Source organism: Loxodonta africana, chromosome 9, assembly GCF_030014295.1.
Source record: "Loxodonta africana isolate mLoxAfr1 chromosome 9, mLoxAfr1.hap2, whole genome shotgun sequence".
NCBI lineage: Eukaryota > Metazoa > Chordata > Mammalia > Proboscidea > Elephantidae > Loxodonta > Loxodonta africana.
Window position 1 is genome coordinate 80,008,533 of NC_087350.1, and position 26,534 is coordinate 80,035,066.

General features: G+C 40.4%; 1 protein-coding gene across 5 annotated transcripts in view; it reads right to left on the reverse strand.

Annotated features, from left to right (window-relative positions):
* The window catches only part of FRMPD1 (FERM and PDZ domain containing 1), a 103,064-nt gene that overhangs the window by 37,130 nt on the left and 39,400 nt on the right, over window positions 1–26,534 (reverse strand). For all 5 annotated transcript variants that reach the window (XM_064291715.1, XM_064291717.1, XM_064291718.1 and 2 more), the window contains 3 exons: window positions 14,453–14,557; window positions 1,556–1,713; window positions 629–731 (listed from right to left, as the gene is read on the reverse strand). In XM_064291715.1, the coding sequence (XP_064147785.1) occupies window positions 629–731; window positions 1,556–1,713; window positions 14,453–14,553 (362 nt within the window). In that variant the 5' untranslated portion in view covers window positions 14,554–14,557. The remainder of the gene's footprint in view (window positions 1–628; window positions 732–1,555; window positions 1,714–14,452; window positions 14,558–26,534) is intronic.

Genomic DNA, 26,534 nt, shown 5'->3' on the forward strand with positions numbered 1-26,534 from the left:
TGAATGGATAAACAAAATGTGGCATATACAGTAGGGTATTATTTGGTCATTATAAGGAATGAAATTCTGATATGTATTGCAACGTGGATAAACTCTGGGACCAGACCTTGGTCACAAGAAGGTCATGGCCTAAGCAGAAAGTAAAGCATTGACACAAATCACAATGAAACCAGGTAGAAGGTGATAGATGCTATATCAGTGAAACTACATACCAGGTTAAATCTACAAAAACATTTAAGAAGCAATATCAAAAGGGTTAAAGAAGAGCAAACAAATATGGCCATCAGTTTAGTTCAACCTTTGGCATCTATTACAACAACCTATAAATCTTTAGAAGGTAAGACATATGTTAATCATCATTACACTCCCCACAGTGCCTAGCACACTGCTTTAGGCATAGTAGCGGTTCAGTAAATATAGCACTCTGATGCTTCCCAAGCTCTCCTGTAGGAGAAGAAAGAGAGCAAATAATAGCAGTCACCACAGAGAAGCCATCTGAACAGAAAGAGTTGGGATTCTAAAATGAGGCTGCTCTTGCTTACTAAAATCACGAGAGGTCAGTTATGCATGGGGCCCATCTTTGTGATAATTTGTGGAGCTTTGTGGATGATAAAAGACAATTCAGTACCTCAGAATATCAACTGCTCGTTCACAGGAAAGGTCTTCAGCAGGCTCATTGTTCATTTGGAGGATCTGGTCACCAGGGAAAAGCTTGCCGTGAGCAGTGCCTCCTGTTGGATAGAAAAGCAGTAATTGTCACTCACGCCAGGAGGGCTCAGACCCTATGTGTCACAGCACCACACCTGAATGGCAGCCTGATCCAGTCCCTAGGACACCGACTCACCCTCCACCCTACTCCCCAGTCCACCCTGCACTCACATGAATTTCATTTTTCCTGTTTATAAATTATGGATAATGTACCCACCATCCATCAACTTCAAGGGATGTTAAGAGAATGTCCTGGGAAAGACTAGCAGAAACCCTCTAAATCAACAGAGCTGGCCAGTCGATCTATTACATTCATCTCTAAAGAACTCTGGTGTGTGTGTATGTACATATATTGAAATGAATAGATTTTAACTAGTCTCAGATCTAACACTGATACATAGCTGAAGTGTGAAAACAAACACCACACATTCCCAGCCTGCTCCTCTCTACCCCAGCACAGTCTCTGTTTCACAAAGACTCAAGTGAAAACAAATCGATAGTTTCTATTACCAGCTGACCAGAAACTCTCCCCAGCTTGAACCACGTGAGGTTCAAAGAGGAGGGCCGGCTGATCCAAATACCTTCACTGGCCCAGGTGTTGTGGGTAGGTAAAGCTCCAGCCGAGGTCAGCGGGAGTCTGGGGTTCAGAGCAGCAGATACACTTGGGGCTCCCTCCCTCCCAGCACCAAAGGAAGGTGCAAAGCCCAAGACAGAATTAGGTGAGAATTAGGCATGCCCTTTCTAACTTCCTGGGGTAGCATTTTCTGTATTTTGTTAAAGGACAGAGAACCAGTACTGTTTCCCCATAAGAAGTCAACTCTTTCCTCATTTCCCAGTCAACCCCTACCTGCCGTGACAGCCACCACTGTGAGGGGAAGGCTCTCGGAAATGTGAAATCCATAGTCCTGGAGGAGGGCATCTTTGTCTATCTTTACTGTATGCCTCACAGGGGTGAGGGTCTGGGTTGGGTTCCCGGGGGACACATCAGCTGCAGCAACTTTAGCCCTGGAAGAAAAGGAGTGTGTGAAAAAGAAAGAGGGAGGATTCCAGTTAGTGGCCACAAACAGGGTCAGCCCTAGGCATTCTGGAGGGGGAGGATACAAAGCTGAGCAGACATCAACTCTCCTCTTGAGAGGGTAAGACACAAGCACCACTGGGAAAACACCAAGTAGAACAGCACCATGCTCTAAAAGAGAACTCGTAAGTGCTATGAGTACTCGGAGAAGGGGGAAACCAGTTTTAACTTTGCAGGGCAGGGGGTAAGGAATCAGGGAAGTGTTTGCTACCTGGAAGAAGTGACTTTTGAGCTCCACCTTGAGAGATGTCTAGGGCATACCTACACAGTCCAGATCTTGACACACAGAAGATACTCACTAACTGCTGCTGAGTGAGTGGGCTAGTGAGTGAGCACATACGGTACAATATATTGCTATCATATGGCCTTTCTTGCCATGGTCGTGTAACTTAAACTAAATGATTCAAATGATTTGAGACTACACAAATAAGGTGCTGTGGACCACCAAAGGGATTGGATGGCTTGCTAATAATGCAAATAAGGTTCATGGCACCCTTTTGAGAGTGGGACCATGCAAACAAGGTATACAGAACCCTAACAAGGGGGATTGGTCACTTTTGTCATGCCGCAGGCTTAAAATGAGCCATCCTGGAGGTGGCAAGGTAGGACCTCACTACCACCAAGAAGTGCTGGAAGTGAAGCAGGTCAGGGTCCCTGCACTGAGAACCTCCTAGACCCAGGAGACAGAGAGCGCTGTGACACTGGAGACAGCGAGAAGTGGCAGCAAGCATGGCAGAATCTAGCAGAGAAATGGCAGCAGCAGAACCAGGAGACCACTGCGAGGCAGTACAGGTGGACTTCCCAGCCCACGAAGCAAGGCAGCTACAGTGGGTGTGTGACAGTGGAGTGAGAGAGCTGAGCGCCATTAGGAAGGAGGCTTACTGGTGGAAACTTACTGGCGGAGCTAAAGAACTGTATCCTGAGTCATTCCTGATCCTGAATTGTAATCTGTTACTCCCTAATAAACCCCATAATCATGAGTATGGTCTGTAAGGGTTCTGCGGCCATTGCAACAAATTATCAAACCCAGCAGAGTAGAGAGTGCCACGGGAGGGGCAGCTGGCGTTAGAACTGGTAAAAAGGTTGTAAAGAGGAGGTATGTCTGACCTTCGTCTCGTAGGAATCAGCCTTAGGCTGCTGATCTTGATTCTCCTTCCCTCTCATGAACTGAGAGGAGGTCAGATGCCCCTATGCTGCCGTTTTTACAGTGAGTAAATGAACAGTGCTTAAGCACAGGTACAGATGAGGAAAAGCAAAGACCGTGAACAGTAATTGTTCAGTTTGGATATCTGATGATGACGAATTTTATAGATGAAGGCAGTGGTGGTTTAGCGGTAGAATTCTCGCCTTCCGTACAGGAGACTTGGGTTCGATTTCCAGCCCGTCAGTGGAGGCTTGCATGTTGCTGTGACGCTGAACAGGTTTTCGCAGAGCTCCCAGACTAACACAGGCTAGGAAGAAAGGCCTGATGATCTGGTTCCGAAAATCAGCCAACGAAAACCCTATGGATCACAACAGGCCAATCCCATTGTGTGTCGGGAGCTGACTCAACGGCAGCTAACAACAACAACAACAATTTTATAAATGGATTGTTTCTTTGGTGATTTTTCCCCTTTTTATGATGACTTACTTTCCTTCTCTTCAACTTTGTGCCTGTGAGGATTCTAATATGAAACCCCAAATGCTGAAGACTCCCTCTGTACTAATCTTCGAAAACATACATGTTTTCTATATACCTAAAGGAAACCCTGGTGGCTTAGTGGTTAAGTGCTACGGCTGCTAACCAAAGGGTCAGCAGTTTGAATCCTCCAGGCACTCCTTGGAAAGTCTATGGGGCAGTTCTACTCTGTCCTATAGTGTCGCTATGAGTTGGAAATCAACTCAACGGCCCTGGGTTTGGTTTTTTTTGGTTGGTTTATATATCTAAAAAACTGGGTAAGATTAAACTTCTATTTTCTACCTCTCAAAAACCACAAAGCTAGTCCTAAACTATTTTTGTATTTGTCCGTGGCTTTTAACTGATTTTTTCCCTTTAAGACTCAGTGGTCTTTTCTGAAGAAGGTTGCATAGTGATGGGATGAGGTGTTTACCGTCATTGTAAACAACAAACATGTGGAGCAGAAACAGCTCCCTCAGTGTTCTACAGTTAAGCTCTATCATTTATTCTTATTCATTTACCAAATACTGTCAGGAACTCTGTGTAATGCAAGAGGCCCTCCCTTTTCTTAAAATCACCTCTTTGCTGTTTATAGTATTCTTATATTTCAACAAAGATCAGGAAAATATGGAAAACTGCTTCCATGGTGCCAAAATGCATGTGACAAGTCCAGGTACAGAGCCTCACACCCATTTTCCATCAAGGAGCCCCTGAGGCCCTCGCTTAGAGCCAATTTAAGCTCTGTCTGAACAGATGATGTCCTGACCCACACAGATTAGAACTAGAGAGAGGATTTCTTTTAGGAAGCACATGGGTAATACTGAGAGGGGTCAGCAGCGAGATATAACAAGAAGGAAGAAAGAGAAAGTCATGAAAATTGACACTGAATAAAACTCATAGCTACTCCTGATTGTTTTTAAAATTTTAAACTATGAAAAGATTATTAAATGTAATTTTAAAAAGTATACTGTAGACACTGGTGGAAGAATGAGAGTAAACGATGTAGACATATGCCCTCTCCTACAGATCACAATCTTAATCTGCTCCTATCAGACAGAGGCAATGACAACTGCATGGTGAGGTCCCTACCAATGAAACTGAACAGGGATTCTAGAAAATTCTTTAAAGTATTAGTTAGCTGCCCAGAAATAGAAGGAGCACTGGTGGTGCAGTGGTTAAGCGTTTGACTCCTAGCCGAAAGGTCATTGGTTTGAACCCACCAGCCGTGCTGTGGGAGAAAGATGTGGCAGTCTGCTTTCGTAAAGATTTACAGCCTTGGAAACCCTATGGGCAGTTTTACTCTGTCCTGTAGCATTGCTATGAGTTGGAATCAACTCAACAGCAGTGGGTTTGGTTTTGGTTTTTGACCTAGAAATAATTTAACACGGTGAAAAATCACCACACCAATACCGTGTGCCATTCAAGGTAATGGATTTCAAAAAGGTCAAAAGAGAAAAATTTTAAAACTAGAAGCAAATATGGCCCCTTTATGCCAGCTCTGGAGAGGAGATACATTTCTGAAAATCAGGGAAATACAGAATAGCATCGATGATAAGATGGACGGTTTGAATGTGAAATTTTAAAAAATACGTATATAAATGCAAATAATAAGTAACAGTGTAGGAAAATTCAAGGAGACACTTAAGAGATAAAAGCTTATAACCCCCACCTCACACTTATATATAAAAATTAACTCAAAATGGATTATAGACCTAAATGTAAGAGCTAAAACTATAAAACTCTTAGGTGAAAATATAGGAGTAAATCTTTAAGACCTTGGGTAGGGAAAGCTTTCTTAGATATGACACCAAAAGCACGAGCAACAAAATATATAAATTGAACTTTACCAAAATTAAAAAATTTTGTGCTGCAAAGGACACCATCAATAAAGTGAAAAGAAAACCCACTGAATTGGAGAAAATACTTAAAGATCATATATATGATAAGGAACTTATATCTAGAATATATAAAGAACTCTTATAATCCAATAATAAAAAGACAACACAATTTAAAAACGGGCAAAGAATTTGAAGAGACATTTCTACAAAGAAGATATACAAATGGCCAATAAGCACACAAAAAGATGCTCAATATCATTAGCCATCAGGGAAATGCAAATCAAAACCACAATGAGATGCTACTTCATACCCATTAGGATTGCTACAATAGAAAACACAAGTAACAAGTGTTAGCAAGGATATGGAGAACTTGGAATCTTCATACACTACTGGTGGAAATAAAAAATGGTGAAGCCACTTTGGAAAACAGTTCGGAAGTTCCTTAAACACCGAGCTACTATATGACCCAGCCATTATACTCCTAGGTATATAACCAAAAAAAATGAAAAAGTATGTCCATACAAATGTTCATTGTACACACATGGGTAAAGTATATGATATGTGAATTATATCCCAATAAAGCTGCTAAAAATAATACATTTTAAAAGTAATAGTCCCAAAAAGCTTACAACACAAATATATTAAGAATGGACATAAATACATAAGGTAAATACCCAGGTTTCACATGTTCAATGCTCAAAGCAAGTAAATTGAGATTTCATAAAGAAGTTGGTAAATAACATGAAAAATACACAACTTTATTTAAAAAACACAACTGAAAGGGAGTCAAAGTACTATTACGTGTCCACTATAGCATTAAAAGAAACCCTGGTGGCATAGTGGTTAAGTGCTACCGCTGCTAACCAAAAGGTCAGCAGGTCAAATCCGCCAGGCCCTCCTTGGAAACTCTACGGGCAGCTCTACTCTGTCCTAAAGGGTCGCTGTGAGTCAGAATCCACTCTACAGCAGTGGGCTGGGTTTGGTTTGGTTTACAGCATTAAAAGTGAATGAAAATAAAGCCCAACATGTACAGGCCCTTGGATTTGAGGCTGACTGTTATGGATTGAATTGTGTCTGCCAAAAACATGTGTTATAAATCCTAACCTCTGTGCCTGTGGTTATAATTCCATTTGGGAATGAGTTGTCTTTGTTACATTAATGAGGCAGGATTACTGTAGGATGTGTCTTCAACCGATCTCTTACAAAATACAAAAGGAGCTGATTACGAAAGCAGAGGCAGCGGAAGACGCATGTCACATATCATATCTAAAAAGCCACATGAAGACTGTCCAGGAGCAGAAACTCAGAGATAAGGACCTTCCTCCAGAACTGAGAGACAGAGAAAGTCTTCCTCTAGAGCCTGTGCTCTGAATTTGGAATTCCAGCCTCCTAAACTGTGAGAAAATAAATTTTTCTTTGTTGAGGCACCTATTTGTACTATTTGTTATAGCAGCACTAAATAAATTTTTATTTGTTGAGGCACCCATTTGTGGTATGTTATAGAGGCACTAGGTAACTATAAATTGATTATTCAATCTCTCTAGAAAATAATCAGGAAAATTATAATATGAATTTTAAAATCTGATCATTCTCTTTGATCGTCTATTACCATTTCAAATAGCATTCCTCAAGGTAATGACCCCAAATTTTATTTGTATTAGACTATGAGCCCTGGTGGCACACTGGTTAAGAGCTCAGCTGCTAACCAAAAAGTCAGCAGTTCCAATCCACCAGCCACTCCTTGGAAGTCCTACGGGGCAGTTCTACTCTGTCCTGTAGGGTCACTATGAGTTGGAACCAACTCGAAGGCAACAGGTTTTGGTTTACGAGTTCCTAGAAGACAAGGATGACATCCATTTACCTCTGTGTTCCTGGTGCCCAGTTAAATCCTAAAACAGAGTTGTCATTGTTTTTGGGTGCCATCAAGTCATTTCCAACTCACAGGACCCCATGTACTACAGAACAAAACACTGCCTGGTCCTGCGCCATCTTCACAATCGTTATGCTTGAGCCCATTGTTGCAGCCACTGTGTCAATTCACTTTGTTGAGGGTCTTCCTCTTTTTCACTGACCCTCTACTTAAACAGAGTGTGAACTCAAAAAAACCTGGTTGAATATTCTTTAAAGATATTCATGACAACTTTATTCAGAATAGTGGGAAAACCAGAAACAACCCAACTGTGAATAGATAAAGTGAGCACAGCAAAGCAATACCCCCCAAAACTCTACATCAATGAAGTATCACAAGCCTGTAAACTTTAGCCATACATGGAAACAAAGCTTAGAAAATGTCCTTCCCGAGCATCCTTTAAGCTGATGTTCGAACCCCCTTCCTAAGGGAGAACTCAAATTACTCTGCCCCGATAGTCCCGCATCACTCACAGGATAAAAGCCAAACTCCTCAGTCTTGCCCTTGTGGTCCTCCATCCTCAGGCTTTAGGCCCTGGACAGTACCCACCCACCCACTCCCCTTTCCAAGTCTACTCTAGACTAATCTCATCTGGTACATCGGTTTTGTCTCTGGGCCTCAGCTCACACAGCCACCCCTGTAAGTAAGTGTGAGTCCAAGCCATGGCCCAATTCATATGCAACCTCTTCCAAAAAGCCCTTTCTGATTCTCCAGCTCAAAGTGAGTTCTCTCATCTCTGAGCTCTGGCCCTCTCTTATGGCCCAGAGCGGCTCATCCTTCACTGACAGCCATTTGATTCCATGTATCATTTTCCCTAATAGTCTTTAAATTCTCTGGAAGCAGTAATCACATCTTATACATCTGTAGTTTTCTCACAGGACGCATCAGTGCTTACTAGGTGAATAAATGAGCAAAATACTGTACATATAAAGCATGACACAAAAGAATACCTCTAATATGATTACCAAAAGGTGAAAATATATATATAACAACCACTAATAAACAGTAGGAACCCTGGTGGCACAGTGGTTAAGAGTTCAGGCTGCTAACCAAAAGATCGGCAGTTCAAATACACCAGTTGCTTCCCGGAAACTCTTTGGGGCAGTTCTACTCTGTCCTATAGTGTCGCCATGAGTCAGAAATTTGAATATAAGTAACAGTTCATTTTAAATTTGCTGCACTTCATACACAGCTCAGCCCCTATGACTATTATCCTAATCAGGACTCATTTTCTCCATGTCCCAGAGCTTAGTATGCGGTATCACCCTCTGCCCAGTTGCTCAAGCCAGACTCCTGGAATTATCCTTGACTCTCTTCATTACCCCTAATAGCCTATCAGTCACAACACCAAGAGATCTTTAAATATGTCCATTTCTCTCTATCTCCACAGCTAAATATCTCCGGTGTACAGATTTCTGCACTTTTCACTCGTTTCTCCTGAATGATTTTCCATCCAGCAAACAGGTTGATTTTATAAACCAAACCTGTTCATATGTCTTGACCAAATGGCCTTTAGAATAAAATTTAAGAATCCTTAGTATGGCCTAATATGGTCCTTGCTCACTACTCCAGCCTCCAAGACCCGGTCATTCATATTCTTGCTATTTTTGTCCCAGCCAAGCAAGTCTCCTTTGAGTCCCTCAAACACACTGGCCTTTGCACAAGCTCATTTCACTGCCTAGAATCTTTCCTACCCCATCACAAACACACTCTCTATAGATTCCCCCAACACACCCACCGTACATTCTACCTGCTCAACTTTTTCTCATTCTTCGACTTCTGGTGGAAATCTCTCTTTCTGCTGAACACACCCACAAAGACCATACATCTCTCTTTGAAATATACATTATATTTGTAAGGATCAGTGTGAAGTCTCTTATTCTTTCTAGACTGTTGTGTGTGTAGCATGAACCTTATCTTTCTTGTCCCATGTGCTGAACTCGGTGCTAGGCATAGAGTAAGACTTAATAATAACTGTTTGGAGAACAAAAAAATGAACAAAGTTTACCACACGGTTAAAATAGCATCCATTTTGATGCTCTTTACTGGGTAGGCTTCTGTTACCTGACACTCTGGCATTTGGAAGGGCACATTCCGAAGCAATAGTGAACAAATGAGGCCCCACACTGTTGACTATTAATCCCTGAACAGTGTCAGTGACTTTGATCCAACGTCTGGACTTGACATTTTCCCCGAAGGCCATGTCCCAGCTCTTGTTTGGAAAGGGATTCTCTAAGCACCTGGCCAAACCATGGCCTCTCCTCTCAGAGAAGGTTTAATATTTGACAGTAAGCTGAAGGAAACGATCTTTGTAACAAAAGTTCCTCGTCTCAAGCATCTTATAAATATCAAACTGAGCTACTGATAATCCAAAAATTTATGCCTTCTGCCTGTGTAGTGGTTTCAAGCCATAAATCTAAGGTCATTTCTATGACTTTACATTGGAACAAAGTAAGACCTGCAGTTACACCAAGAGAATTCCTGTAAGATAACTGGATCTACCCTAAGGCAAAACTAGAAAAACTATGTTAAATTTATTGTGCAAATAGTCTCATGTAGACTAATTCTGTATTTTATGGGTCATAAGTACATATTGAGCTGATCTATAACACTGAAAAAGAAAAATATTAGATAGAAACAGATTAAGCTACAAATATTCTCTGGCTTTTTAATCTGCTCTCTCACATGTCGGAAAACATATCTGACCCCTATCCTGTAACAACAAAGAACTCACCTTTGAGTTCCATCAAGATGTGGAGAAACTATTTTGTACCTATGTTTAAATGCCTTATTATGTTCTCCTTGAGTGATTTTAAAAGCTAAAGTCTGGTATAATACAAACTGGATTTTGTAATTTAAAGTCTATTAAAAGAAAGCAGAAATACCAGAAAGCAATTTAGCATGTAGTCACAATCACAGGACTATTATTGCGGTTGTGACAGTTTCTATTCAATGTAGACATTCTGAGTACAGTGCTATCTAGGCTGAAGGCTTACTACTGAACGAAGGAGAATTTATTCAATTATTCCATTAAAAAGGGGATTAAGGAGATAATGGCAATTCTGCAAATGCACTTTAAAAGCCTTCTAGCTCATCCTCCTTGGATCTTTTTGCCTCTGCCCAGGGGTCAAGAAGCATGAAAAAAAAAAAAAAACCTGGTATCTGAAAGGGTGTTTCTGCATCATTAGGAATATTAGAAAGGTCAAATACGGCCATTCCTCTAATTAGTAACATACTATTTGTGGTTGTAACAGACAGTAAATTTGCAAGGTGTTAAACACCAGCAGTAAGGGCTTTTAACACCAAGATGTGTGGGTACGTATATACATATGCACAGACTTGCACACTTGTGTTTATCAGTAGGTGTCCTCTTATCCGCAGGGGATACGTTCCAAGACTCCTGTGATGCCTGAAACTAGAGATAGTACCAAACCCTAGATATACTATGTTTTGTCCTATACATACATATCTATGATAAAGTTTAATTTATAAATTAGGCACAGTAAGAGACTAACAACAATGACTAATAAAAAGGAACAATTAATTATAACAATACAGTTGGACCCTGTATTCGTGGTTCTGCATCTGTGGATTCAACCAACCTTGGATCAAAAATACTCAGGAAAAAAAAGGAAGTTCCAAAAACAAAACCTGAATTCGCTGCATGCCGAGCACTATGCTGAATCCACATGAATGAAATGATGTGGCCTCCCACCATTTCACGGATCCTCAATCTTTGTCCAGTACTAGTTGTTTGGCTACATTCGCCTCAAGTCTTGTCATTACTTACACAGTGTTTACACCGTATTAGGTATTATAAGTAACCTAGAGATGATTTAAAGTATACAGGAGGATGTATGTAGGTTATATGCAAATATTCCTCAAAGGACATGAGCATCTGGGATTTTGGTATCCACAGGACTTCTGGAACCAACCCCCCATGGAACCGAGGGACGACTGTATACTGTATTAAAAGTTATGTGAGTGATGAAACAGGAAGGCATAAGATTTCATCACACTAAGTACTCATTTAACATTTCTCGACCGCGGTTGACCGCAGGTAACTGAAACCACAAAAAGTGAAACCACGGATAAGGGTGGACTACTGCATTAAGGAAGAGTCAAGATCAAAAACAAAACCATATTAAGTAAGAGTCAAGATAAGCTGACAGAAGTGTTCTTCTCAAGCCCTGAAGAATAAAACCAGGAAACAGATGAAGAAGGAACCAAGCTACATTAAGTTGTTTGTTTCTTTAAATCTTGCTCTGTGATAGTAACATTTCAAGATATAGTCTAAGAGAATGCAGTAAATTTTATGTTTGTTTTCATAATATAATAAAATTATTCTAAAGTCATATGGAAGAATAGGAAGGTAAGGGTAAAAAAATGATAATGAAGAGTAATAAATGCCTAATTTAACAGATAATAAAATATACAATACTATAATACATGGGTTTCACCACAACTTTGACATGGTAAAAAACAGACGAAATTGTGCACTACAGATTAGTAAGTAAGCACATGTAAGCCCACGTGTACTTTGCTTATTGGATAACCCGTCCCTGAAAAATGGACACTATGTAGGAAAGAAAAAATTGGTGTAAGTGGAAAAGTATACTTTAGATCTGTTTTTCTCATTTTATCAGTTTTATAGTTATGCAAAGCTGTTAAGAAGATGACAATTTAGTTGAAAGCAGAATGGTTAAAAATTAATTCGTTTATGATGTAATGAAACTATGTTGCAGCTTATTAAGCAGTATATATTGCATTATTTATACAGAAATTCAAAACATGTCACAGAGATCATTTGGGAGGTTAGCGATTTCTAAAAAAGCACCAATACTGTAAATGTTATTCTCATATTAGAATGTGAAATCAAGAGGTGAAAAAGTAGTCGTCTTCATCATATCTGAATAATTCTGTATTCCTATAATTATAGGTGTCATCAGGCTTACATCCACTCAAGCACAATCATTCAAATTGAGTGCCACTACCTCAATTTGACTAATGATTGCAACAATAACCAAAAACCAACAATAACCACTCACTGAAAATTAATTTAAAATCTGATTTAAGAAATCAAAGCAATTTTGAAAGCTGACACTCCCCTCCCAAGTAAAACACCTGTTTTAAGCTACATATAAAGTGCTAATATTACCCTGGGTACATGAAAGTTATCCATCTGTTTAGTAATGTTTAGAAAAGGAAACAGTTGTTTTTGACCAATTTGCTCCAACACTCGGTATAGAGCCAGAGATAAAGTTTAAATAAATTTACAGGAAAGTTGCCAATTACATAGTAAAGTAAGTACAACTGACTGAACTGACTGTCAGTTTTTAAAGTCTGTTTTCATGTTGTTTTTAAATCAACATAATTGCTGAAGGATGCATGTAAAATTACAGGACTACAGATGAGCTTCTATGCTTCCTTTTTGTGGACTATAGAAAAACTTTCAATGTACTTTCTTCATTCCTGTCTCTGATACCAGGAACTCAGAGCTACTGTTAGTACTCAAATGCTAAATTCTATGTCTAATTCGTTTGCAATCTATTTATAACATTTCTCTTCTTTATTTTAATGTTCCTGCATGTTTTAAAGCTTTAGGCCATTGGAAGAAGGAGGGATGTGAATTTTAAGTGTATTTTAATAAATAATACAGTCCCTTACTATGACATGAAAAAGGTGATATTGAAACTTAGACCTGAAGAATACGAAGGAGCTGCCGTAAAGAACTGCCATAAAAAGAGGGGAAAAAAAAGAACTTTCTTGGCCGACTGAACAACAAGCGCAAAATTCCTGAGGCCAGAGTGAGCTTGATTAGTTCTAGGAACTGAAAGGAAGCCAAATCAACTGGAGAATGGTGAGCAAGGAAACAGGAGGATGAAGATGAGGTTGGAGGGGTGGCCAGGGGCCAATCATGAAGGGACTTGTAGACTGTGGCACAATTGAAGGTGGGACACTAAATGGTTTGGGGTGGGGTGGAGCTGGGGGTGAGGGTGTGGGACAGAAGCAGTTCACATTTTGAAAAGTATACTCTAGATGGCGGGTAAAGAACGGGCTGGAGCAGGGCAAGAGTGATCATGGCAGTGCTCCAAGGGACAGATCGGTGCACAGATGTGACATACGTTTGAAGGCGAACTCACAGAAGCTATTGGTGGAGTAGATGCAGGGAATGAGGACAAGGAAAAATTCTGGACATGTGGAGATAGGAGGAGGGGATCAGGCACAGAAGCCCAGGTCCACAGGTAGAAGGAGGGGAAGGAGGTGCTTGTAGTAGTTTAACAATGAATAGCTCAATTTAGCCACGGCATAAAGAGTAGGACAAAAATAGCTGGAAAGGATTGTTGTTCCATCGTGGTGAGCCTTGAATGTAAAATCAAAAATGTTTAAACTGCATCCTGCAAGAAATGGGGACCTATCAAAGGGACCAGGGAATTTGGTCCTAAACAAGTCACTCTCTGAACCTCAGTATTTCATCTGGAAGAATGGGGCTAATTTTACTGGCCTTACCTCAACCCAGAAACCCTGGTGGCATAGTGGTTAAGAGCTACAGCTGCTAACCAAAAGGTCAGTAGTTTGAATCCACCACGCACTCCTTGGAAACCCTATGGGACAGTTCTACTCTGTCCTATAGGCTCACTATAAGTTGGAAACGACTCGATCGCAACAGGTTCAGTTCAGTTCAGTTACCTCAACTCAGTGTGTGAGGATCAGAGGACTTGGCCTCAGGTCAGTGCAACCCCAAGCAAGGTTTATTACTCAGCAGCAGAACAGCTGTTTCCAGTTCCTTCAGAAGAATGTGTGTCTCAGAAACACCTGACATATGATATTTCATCTCTGTGGCAGGGCCAGATGGGAAATCTGAGACGGAAAATGTACACTTCAAAACAGAACATATTTTAACGTTCTCTTGTAGCAGTCAAATCAGATCTGTATTTGATTTCATTTTATTTTGTTTAGAATGAAATAGGGACTGCAAGGAAGGAACAGCTGTTGGAAACAAAGAAGGGGAAAGAATATAAACAACAGATTGCCTGACCTTCATATCAAGTACTAAGACAGGGTGCAGGAGAGAGAGAGAATGTGAGCAAGTGTGTGTGTGTGTGAGTATGTGAGAGAGTGTCTGAGCAAGAGTGTACACAAGTGTGTGTGTTAGCATGTGTGAGTACAAAGGCACTGCCAGGACTGGTGGCCAAACCACCTCCCACAGGACACCAAACCTTTGCAGTTACAGACAGAAATCTTTGCTAAGCCAGGTGCCTTACCGGGCCGAGCTGTCTCGAGAGCGCCGAAGCCATCTTGCCACCATTTGTTCTATTCTGTGTGCTTTCCGTGTCTGGAATAAATTGCTCTCCAGCTCTTCCATTTATCTAAAAGGAAGAAGAGTTTTCTTAAGAAGCTAACAAAAATATTTTTTTAGTGGAGTGTGACAATTCATTATGATGGTTCCTGTATTTGCCCATTTTAAGACATGCTAATAAAAAAAAAATTTTTAATCAAATAATTAATGCTCTCTTTCTATCTGAAATCAACACGAAGGTGCTTTATCAACTTTAATCAATTTTAGCAGCCCTCCGCCCTAAAGACTCCACAGTCTTCTGGTAAAGAGACTGGCCTTATCTCTTAAACAGCTAAACATAAGTATTAGGGAGTAAAATAGATGAGGTTTGTCAGACTGTGACTGTGACACCTTACTACATTATTTTCCCCAGCAGCCACCTCCAACTATGTGTGCATCCCTGGACAACGCAGTTCAGCTGTGCCTGCACTGGGACCTGCACATACATGCAGCACTCTTAATCACATTGTGCATATTTCTCTGGGTGTTGCTTCTTTTGCTCAACATTTTATATTTGGGGTTCAAATACATAATACATTCATATGGTTCAAAAACCACACGGTAAAAGAGATATACAGTGAAAGGTCTCCCTTCAATTCTTACCTGCCCCCATCCACCCAGTCCCCATGCCTGTAACAAAATCACTGCTCTCAGGTCCCTATTTGTCCTTTCAGAGCTTCTTTTTGCTTAAACAAGCAAATAAAATATCATATTTATATTTCCTCTTCTTAACACAAAAGGCAGTACACCATACACGTGGTTCTGCACCATGCTTTTTCTCCTTAGAAGACATATCCTTGACCTCTTTCCACATCAGTACTTGAAGTACTTTTTCATTCTTTTTCACAACTACTGAGTATTCCATTGTATGAATGTACTTTAATTTTAAAAGTAGTCCTCTGTTGATAGACATTTGGGTTATTGCTAATCTTTTGCTATTATAAACAATGTTGCACTGAGTTATGTTGTACACATACCATTTCTATAGGTATGCAAGTATATATCTGGATAAGTTCCCAAATACTGAATTGCTGGATCAAAGGTTATATTTATTTGTGCTGTGATAGATATTGTCAGGTTGCCAAGAAAGAACATATATATACTTGAGATTAAAGTTTCATAAAACAGTATGTATTAATATTTTTCTATTTGAATCCATTTCACTTTTTAAAATAATAGTCTCGATTCACAAAACTAATTTCACAAGCTAATAAATAACCACCCAAAATATGATATGCTAGTGGGAAACAACCATGGATACCCACAAACCAAACCAAACCCACTGCCGTTGAGTTAGGACAGAGTAGAACTGCCCCATAGAGTTTCCATGGAGCACCTGGTGGATTCAAACTGCCTACCTCTTGGTTAGCAGCCATAGCACTTAACCACTATGCCACCAGGGTTTCCAACCATAGATACAGAGGAAATGAAACAGAATTACCAGAGATCACGTTATTTTAACAGAGAAGCCCTGGTGGCACAATGGTTAAGTGCTTGCTGCTAACTAAAAGGTCAGTGATTTGAACCCATGGGAGAAAAATCTGGCAATCTGCTCTAGTAAAGATTCACAGCATAGGAAACCCTATAGGGCAGTTCTACTCTGTCCTATAGGGTTGCTATGAGTGTGAATCAATTTGAGGGCACATAACAACAATATGTTGTTTAATACTACGTAAATAAATTTTTTTTTTTTTAAATAAATCTGAAAACCTGGATGACATGAATTGTTTTCCAGGATAACGTACATGGTCTCAGATGACCCTAGAGGAGATAACAAAACCCCAGTGCTGTCGAGTCGATTCCGACTCATAGCGACCCTATAGGACAGAGTAGAACTGCCCCACAGAGTTTCCAAGGAGCGCCTGGCAGATTTGAACTGCTGACCCTTTGGTTAGCAACCGTAGCACTTAACCACTAAGCCACCAGGATTTCCCCTAGAAGAGACAGAAATCTAAAAAGACAATTACCATAGAAGTGAAAGTTGTTAAAGAGTTAACCCTCCAAAAAAGTCCCAGGCCCAGACAGGTTCAAAGGTGAATTTTTCAAAATCTGCAAGATGTAGTTTACCTAATGATTGGTTTTGTTTTGTTGGGTTTTATTTTTTTAAGTTTTTATTTTGGAATCACTTTAGATGTATAAAAAATACTGCAAAGATAATGCAGAGAGTTCTTATATACCCTTCGTTTAGCTTTTCCTAATGCTATCATTCTATATAATCATTGTATCTTTGTCCATACCAAGAAATAAATACTGGTTCAATACTATTAACTAAACTACAGATTTTATTCAGATTTCACCAGTTTTTTTCCACTTAGGTCTTTTTTTCTGGTCCAGAGTTCAATCCAGGCTATCACATTGCATTTAGCCAGCTTAACTGTTTTTCCCTCTAATGCTATTTTAACTATTCTGGAGCATAAAGAAGTTTCCAAATTCTTTTTAAGCAGCCAGTGTAACACTGATACCAATTTTGACCAAAAAAAAGGGCATGATAAGGTTAAAAATACAACCAGTTTCCCTTATGAACATCGAAGTAAATATCCTACATAAAAATATTGGCAAACAGGATCTAGCAGTAATCAACAGAGTAATACAGGGATCTATACCAGGAGGGCAAGGAAAAGGAAGATGTGGAAAATGGATCCATGACCAAATAACCTTGACCTTCAGCAAAAGACTTGCAAATAAATGTACATTTATATATTTAAAAAATACAGGCACCTTTTTAAAAAAATTACTGCCTTTTTTTTTTTGTACTTTAGATGAAGGTTTACAGAACAAACTAGTTTCTCATCAAACAGTAAGCACACACATTATTGTATGACATTGGTTAACAAACCCACGACATGTCAACTCTCTCCCTTTTCAACCCTGGGTTCCCTATTACCAGCTCTCCTGTTCCCTCCTGCCTTCCAATCCCTGCCTCAGGGCTGGTGTGCCCCTTTAGTCTTGTTTTGTTCCATGGGACTGTTCAATCTTTGGCTGTAGGATGAATCTCAGGAGTGACTTCATATCTGAGCTGAAAGGGTGTCCGGGGGCCATACTCTCAGGGTTTCTCCAGTCTCTGTCAGGCCGGCAAGTCTGGTCTTTCTTTTTGAGTTAGAATTTTGTTCTACATTTTTCTCCAGCTCTGTCCGGGACCCTCTATTGTGATCCTTGTCAGAGCTGTCAGTGGTGGTAGCCGGGCACCATCTAGTTGTACTGGACTCAGTCTGGTAGACACCGGGGTAGACGTGGTACATTAGCCCTTTGGGCTAATCTTTCCCTTGTATCTTTACTTTTCTTCATTCTTCCTTGCTCCTGAAGGGGTGAGGCCAGTGGGGTATCCTAGACGGCCCCTCACAGGCTTTTAAGACCCCAGGCGCTACTTATCAAAACAGAATGTAGAACACTTTCTTTATAAACTATGTTATGCCAATTGAGCTACATGTTCCCTGAGACCATTGTCCCCACAGCCCTCAGCCCAGCAATTCGGTCCTTCAGGGAGTTTGGATGTGTCTACGGAGTTACTATGAGCTTGTCTTGCACAGGTTGTGCTAGCTTCCCCAGGCACGTAAACCTTTTCATGAATTTTTACAGCAGTGGGCTCATACAGTATTTGTCCTTTTGTGATTGACTTATGTCACTCAGTGTAATGCCCTCCAGATTCCTCCATGTTATGAGACGCTTCACAGATTCATCTTTATTATTGATCATTGCGTAATACTCCATTGTGTATATGTACCACAGCTCATTTATTCCTTCATCTGTTGATGGGCATCTAGGTTGTTTCCATCTTTTTGCTATTGTGAACAATGCTGCAATAAACATGGGTGTTCATATGTCTATTCATGTGACGACATTTATGTCTCTAGGATATATTCCTAGGAGTGGGATTGCTGGACCATACGGTATTTCTATTTTCTAGCTTTCTAAGGAAGTGACATATTTTTTAAAATGTTTGTATCATTTTGCATTCCCACCAGCAGTGCATAAGAGTTCTGATCTCTCCACAGCCTCTCCAACATTTGTTATTTCCTGTTTTATTGATTTATGCCAGTAATGCCGGGGGTGAGATGGTATCTCATTGTGGTTTTGATTTGCATTTCTCTAAAAAAAAAAAAAAAAAGTTTTTTTTTTTTTTTTTTTTTAATGGCTAGTGATCATTAGCATTTCCTCATGTGTCTGTTGGCATCTTCTTTGATCCTTAATCAACTTTTAAAAATTGACCTACTATTGCTCCCAATTACATCAGGCAAGAGGGCTTCCACTGGATTGTCAAAAATCTAAAGATAGGATTCTAGAGGACCTCCCCGCAGCTGCTCCTGCACAATCATCCAGCCAGGTAGAAGCTGGGGGAGTAAACCGAGCAGACATGCAGTACTCAGGATCACTAAGCTTCAGGATCTTCCAGTCTGTAGGGTGAATGGCCTGAGCAGTAGGGTTCCTTTCAACAGAAATGGAATAAGGACCCTAGGGGGCTTTCTAAAGGAAGAGAAAGTCAGGGCTTTCACTCTGGAGATTAGCAGGCACTCAGGCGTACAGACAGGTCTGCAAACCACCACTTGTGGGAACTACTGCCTTAGCTTTGGGGAACTGCCAGGAGATGTGGAAGCCAGTGCTGGCCAAGAACTTGCTACAGTAAAGCAAGCCCCTTCCACTCTTTGTGCCTCAACTTGGGTTGGCCTAAATAACCTCCAAAGAGCCCTGGTGGTGCAGTGGTTAAGCACTTGGCTGTCAGCCAAATGGTTGGCAGTTTGAACCCGCCAGCCGCTCTGTGGGAGAAAATGGGGCAGTCCGTTTCCAAGAAGATTTACAGCCTTGGAAACCCTATGGGACACCTCTACTCTGTCCTATAGGGTCACTATGAGTTGGAATAGAGTTGACAGCAACAGGTTTGCTAACAGGTAAATAACCTCCAAGATTCCTTTCTGTGTTAACATTTTCTCTCCTCAATTCAAAGACCTTCAGGCTTAAACTGCTTACAAAATAGTCTCAACTCCTCAGCCTGGCAATCAAGGCCCTTCATAGTCTGATCCACCCAACTGGTCCTACTGTCCCATCTTCCACTGCTCCTCTTAATTTACCCCACAACCTCACTACTCTGAACCTCTCGCCAGTCTCTGCACATACCATGCAATTTACTACCTCTTGTCTACCTTTATCTCCCCAAAACTGGGCCACTCACTACTCGCTACTCATGCCTTCCCCTATGATTTTCCTGCCTCCATGGCTTCGCTGGTGCTGTTCCCTAGGACTGAAGTACCTTTTCAGTCTATGTTTATGTGCCCAAATCCTTCCCAGCTTTCAAAGACCAGCTTAAAAATCCACCTCTTCCAGGAAGCCCTTCTTGAATCCCACAGCCAGCAGTAGAAATTATCTTTACATGAAAAAGAGAATATCAAAGATTTTCTAAATGAATCTTCTATAAGTCTTGACTTAGCTGAAGATTGCAAAGTGCTTTTTTATCATGTTGCTTTTCCAAAGGTGTTATGAGGTATATAAGCAAGACTATGCCAGTTTTACTGTGATATCAGGAACCCTTCTTAACAACACCCCTAGTAGGAAATAGACCTAAGTTCCAGCTTCTAGATGTTACCTGCATTCCTGGGCTCACAGCCCTTTCTGCCATCTTCAAAACCATTAGTATACATATAAAAAAACAAAAACCCACTGCCATCAAGTCAATTCCAACTCATAGCGACCCCACAGGGTTTCCAATGCTGTAAATCTCTACGAAAGCAGACTGCCACATCTTTCTCCCAGGGAGCTGCTGGTGGTTTCGAACTGTGGACCTTTCAGTTAGCAGTTAAGTCCCTTAACCACTGCAACACCATCTTCAAAGCCAGCAGCATATCATCTGCAAATCGATCTCTCCCTCCCTCCCTCCACCCCTCTCTCTCTCTCTCTCCTCTCTGCATGTCCTTGTCTGGCTCTGACCTTTCTGCTGTCCTCTTATGAAGACCCTTGTGATTACACTGGGTCCGCCCAGGTAATCCAGGATCATGTTTTCCCATCTCAAGATCCTTAACTTAATAACATCTACAATGTCCCATTTCCCACGTACAAGTAACATATGCATAGGTTCTGGGGATTAGAACATGGACATTTTTAGGGGGCTCATTATTCTGTCTATCACACTGTGGTTTGCCTATAGGAGATAATAATATCCTATTTTTTCTGAAGCCGGTACTGGTTGGGTTTCTGTTACTTGCTATTTAAAGTCCTGATTAACGCAATGGACATACTGAAATAAGTAACCTAATTTTTAATGGGTGGGTGAGGTGGGAGGATCTACCTACCAGGGCATATATATGAAAACAGAACACCTGAACTGATCACATTGAAAGTCCAAAGAGTTAAGAATTTCAGTCAGATGGAAGCCAAATACAAATTAATGGATTAAAAAAAAAGCTAACACAGACATAGACTACAGCCAAAAACAAATTCCATTCAGATCAAGGAATGTGTTGGTCTATCTTTATTCTGCAATGGGGACATCACGTGGAGTACTGTCTTTAGTTTTAGGCACCTCATATTTTTTTAATTATAAAGGTAACAGTAGAATTCTAGTTAAACATGGTGAATTGAAACAGTATCTTTACCTATTCTCCTTCCTAAACCCTATAAATCACAGTGAAAGAATAAAAGAGGTAAAGGAATGAAAAACGATATAAGCCCATAAGATAAAGAGAACAGGAGAGAAGACAACAGATGAGAGACGTCAACAAATGTTTGTAAACTAGAAGCCTTTAAAGGAGAGGTAACTGAGTTTTCAGAGCATAGGAGATAGAAACTTAAGAGCCTTCAGAGGGAGATTCTGATGAAAATGAGCTGATTTGGCCTAAGATAGTTTGGGAACTAGGGAAAACAGGTACAGCAGAAAGCAGGAATGAGGCAAAGAGCTGAAAATATGGAAACAGATCTTTATAAGCAGCAATCCTATTTATTGGCCCTACTCCTCTCCATTTGCCTACCTATACAACTCCCCTTTCCTACCTTACTGGAGACAAGAGTCTATTCACTGGAGAGACCAGGCACAATAGAAGGCAGATGAATGAAAATAGAAAGCTTAAGTAACAATCTCAATCCTGGGGCAAGACCTCCATCCCCTTCCCTTGCCCAGTTCCCAGAATACTAGCAGCTACGATTTTATATACTAAGAAAGAGACTAGACAATCCCTTTCTGGAGAACAGAACAGAACAGCACCAGACAATAATAACGCCTTCCCCCAGCGAAAAGGCAACTTGCTGCAAGATCACCATGCATTGAAATCTGTTAGTCTATTGGCCCCGTTCATTATACAAAGCTTTCAATCATTTGTTTTACTGCCTAGTTCTTACACATGAATGGATATTTGAGGAAAGCCTGCATATTCTATGAAAAACAAACCAGAACAAACATGGAAACTCAAAAGAGGCAGAAACAATGCAGGAAACAGAAGAACAAAGTTTTAATCTATAATTTAGATTCCAGAAAGATACTACATTCATGAAACAAGAAGAGGATTTTCTGTTGTTGAAAATGGGAACGATCAGAGAAGAAGAATACTTGGAAATGTTGTAGGGGAAAAACCATCACAAAGTTTAATAAAGCAAAAAGAAAGTTTTATTCGGCATATATTCAAAAAGACAAAAGTTGAGAAGCGGACAAGCATACTGCCAGAGCTAATGTCTGCCCAAGTCCAAGGAAATATTACAGAGTAAGCACATGTCTCCAGTTTGTCGTACTGTGGGGGCTTGCGTGTTGCTGTGATGCTGGAAGCTATGCTACCAGTATTCAGATACCAGCAGGGTAACCCACGGAGGACAGCTTTCAGCTGGGCATCCAGACTAAGACAAACTAGGAAGAAGGACCCAGCAGTCTACTTCTGAAAAGCATTGGCCAGTGAAAACCTTACGAATAGCAGCAGAACATTGTCTGATATAGTGCTGGAAGATGAGGCCCCCCAGGAAGGCACTCAAAAGATGACGGGGGAAGAGCTGCCTCCTCAAAGTAGAGTTGACCTTAATGACGTGGATGGAGTAAAGCTTTCTGGACCTTCATTTACTGATGTGGCATGACTCAAAATAAGAAGAAACAGCTGCAAACATCCATTAATAAACAGAACCTGGAATGTACGAAGTATGAATCTAGGAAAATTGGAAATCGTCAAAAATGAAATGGAACACATAAACTTCGATATCCTAGGCATTAAAAAAAAAAAATTAGTGAGCTGAAATGGACGGCATTGGCCATTTTGAATCAGACAATCGTACAGTCTACTATGCTGGGAATGACAACTCGAAGAGGAATGGTGTTGCATTCATCGTCAAAAAGAACGTTTCAAGATCTATACTGAAGTACAATGCTGTCAGTGATAGGATAATATCCATACTTTTTTTTACAAGGAAGACCAGTTAATATGACTATTATCCAAATTTACGCACCAACCACTAGGGCCAAAGATGAAGAAATAGATGATTTTTATCAGCTGCTGCAGTCTGAAATTGATCAAACATGCAATCAAGATGCATTGATAATTACTGGCGATTGGAATGTGAAAGTTGGAAACAAAGAAGAAGGATCAGTAGTTGGAAAATACGGCCTTGGTGATAGAAACAATGCCAGAGATCGAACGATAGAATTTTGCAAGACCAACGACTTCTTCATTGCAAATACCTTCTTTCACCAACATAAACTGTGACTATACACATGGACCTCGCCAGATGGAACACACAGAAATCAAACTGACTACATCTGGGGACAGAGACAATGGAAAAGCTCAATATCATCAGTCAGAACAAGGCCAGGGGCCAGCTGTGGAACAGACCACCAATTTCTCTATGCAAGTTCAAGCTGAAACTGAAGAAAATCAGAGCAAGTCCACAAGAGCCAAAATATGACCTTGAGTATATCCCACCTGAATTTAGAGACATCTCAAGAACACATTTGACACATTGAACACTAATGACTGAAAACCAGACGAGTTGTGAAAGGACATCAAGGACATCATCCATGAAGAAAGCAAGAGGTCACTGAAAAGACAGGAAAGAAAAAAAAGACCAAGATGGATGTCCTGCTCTTGCGCGTCAAGCAGCTAAAGCAAAAGGAAGAATTGATGAAGTAAAAGAACTGAACAGAAGATTTCAAAGGGCCTCTCAAGAAGACAAAGGAAAGTATTATAATGATATGTGCAAAGAACTGGAGATGGAAAACCAATAGGGAAGAACACGCTCGGCATTTCTCAAGCTGAAAGAACTGAAGAAAAAATTCAAGCCTCGAGCTGCAATAGTGAAGGATTCCGTGGGGAAAATATTAAACGACACAGGAAGCATCAAAAGAAGATGGAAGGAATACACAGAGTCATTATACCAAAAAGAATTAGTCGATATTCAACCGTTTCAAGAGGTGCCATATAATCAGGAACCGATGGTACTGAAGGAAGAAGTCCAAGCTGCTCTGAAGGCATTGGCGAAAAACAAGGCTCCAGGAATTGATGGAATATCAATTGAGATGTTTCAACAAACAGGTGCAGCGCTGGAGGTGCTCACCTGTCTATGCCAAGAAATGTGGAAGACAGCTTCCTGGCCAACTGACTGGAAGAGATCCATATTTATGCCTATTCCCAAAACAGGTGATCCAACCAAATGTGGAAATTATAGAAGAATATCATTAATATCACACGCAAGCAAAATTTTGCTGAAGATCATTCAAAAATGGCTGCAGCAGTATATCGACAGGGAACTGCCAGAAATTCAGGGCAGTTTCAGAAGAGGACGTGGAACCAGGGATATCATTGCTGATGTTAGATGGATCCTGGCTGAAAGCAGAGAATACCAGAAGGATGTTTACCTGTGTTTTATTGACTATGCAAATGCATTCGACTGTGTGGATCATAACAAACTATGGGTAATACTGCGAAGAATGGGAATTCCAGAACACTTAATTGTGCTCACGAGGAACCTTTACATAGATCAAGAGGCAGTTGTTCGGACAGAACGAGGGGATACTGATTGGTTTAAAGTCAGGAAAGGTGCGCGTCAGGGTTGTATTCTTTCACCACACCTATTTAATCTGTATACTGAAGAAATAATACAAGAAGCTGGACTATATGAAGAAGAACAGGGCATCAGGATTGGAGGAAGACTCATTAATAACCTGCATTATGCAGATGACACAACCTTGCTTGCTGAAAATGAAGAGGACTTGAAGCACTTACTAATGAAGATCAAAGACCACAGCCTTCACTATGGATTACACCTCAACATAAAGAAAACAAAAATCCTCACAACTGGACCAATGAGCAACATCGTGATAAACAGAGAAAAGACTGAAGTTGTCAAGGATTTCATTTTACTTGGATCCACAATCAACAGCCATGGAAGCAGCCGTCAAGAAATCAAAAGACACATTGCATTGGGCAAATATGCTGCAAAGAACCTCTTCAAAGTGTTGAAGAGCAAAGATGTTACTCTGAAGACTAAGGTGCGCCTGACCCAGGCCATGGTATTTTCAATCACAGCATATGCATCTGAAAGGTGGACAATGAATAAAGAAGACCGAAGAAGAGTTGATGCCTTTGAATTGTGGTGTTGGTGAAGAATATTGAATATACCATGGACTGCCAAAAGAACGAACAAATCTGTCTTGGAAGTAGTACAACAAGAATGCTCCTTAGAAGCAAGGATGGCGAGACTCCATCTTACATACTTTGGACATGTTGTCAGGAGGAATCAGTTCCTGGAGAAGGACATCATGCTTGGTAGAGAACAGGGACAGGGTCAGCGGAGAAGAGGAAGACCCTCAACAAGGTGGATTGACACAGTGGCTGCAACAATGAGCTCAAGCATAACAACGATGGTAACGATGGAGCAGGACTGGGCAGTTTTTCGTTCTGTTGTGCATAGGGTCGCTATGAGTCGGAACCGACTCGACAGCACCTAACAACAACAGGAAGCAAGAATGGGAAAACGGACAAGCATGCTGCCACAGTCATGTCTGCCCAAGTCCAGAGGATATTACAGAATAGAAAGCAGTGGGAAAACGGACAAGCATGCTGCCACAGCCATGTCTGCCCTGGTCCAAGGAAGGTTACAGAGTCATCAGTACATATTAACATTACAAATGGGCAAAACCATTTAAAGCTTCACCTTTTTACAGATTGGCTAGAAACTGTCATCCTACGTTTTGAATTGTCTTTCTTAAAGATCATTGGTATAGATTTCAGTAGAGACAGTCAGGAGGGTCTTCATTTGTCCAACAAATTTCTATTCACTATACTTTAATAGAAAAAGACAAGAGTGAAAAGTCTTCTGCGTTCTGGCTCATGTGAAAAGTTCCCTGAAAGATATTTTCTAAGATTATTCTATCTATTGTCTTTATCTCAAGGACCAATTGATATGTCCCTGTAAGTCCTTGTGAGTTCTTTTGAGCCCAACTCCAGCTGTCACATTCTCTATGTTCAAGGACAGGGAATAAAGATTTTAATATTATTTCCTAAATCAGAAACTAAAAATAAAATAAGTGGAAGAAAAAATTCAATTAAAAATTTGAGAAACGTAGTCAATGAAGAGAAACCCCAAACCAAAGACAGGGAAAACAGAAAACATTAGAAATGTGTAGTATTAATCTAGGAGGTCCAATATTCATCTAATTGGCGTTTCTGAAGGCAAGAACAAAGAAAATGGAGGTAAGAATATTAACAAATAATTTAATAAAATTTCTCTGAAATGAAGAACCTAAGTTTCCAGAACATCTACCAATTGCCCTGCATAATGAATGAAAAAAGACATCAAGGAATAGCACTGGGAAACTAGAAAGACAGTATTTCAAAACTTCCAGAGAAAAAACAGATCACAAAGAATTAGGAATGAAAATGGCATTATAATTCTCAGTAGCAATAATGGAAGCTCAAAGACACTGAAGCATGTCTTCAAAATTCTGAAGGAATTCTACACCCAGCCATATTTTCAGATGTTCAAATGTCAAAAAATTTACCTTCACATGCCCTTTCTCAAAAAGCTACTAGAGGATGTGCTCCTGCAAAACA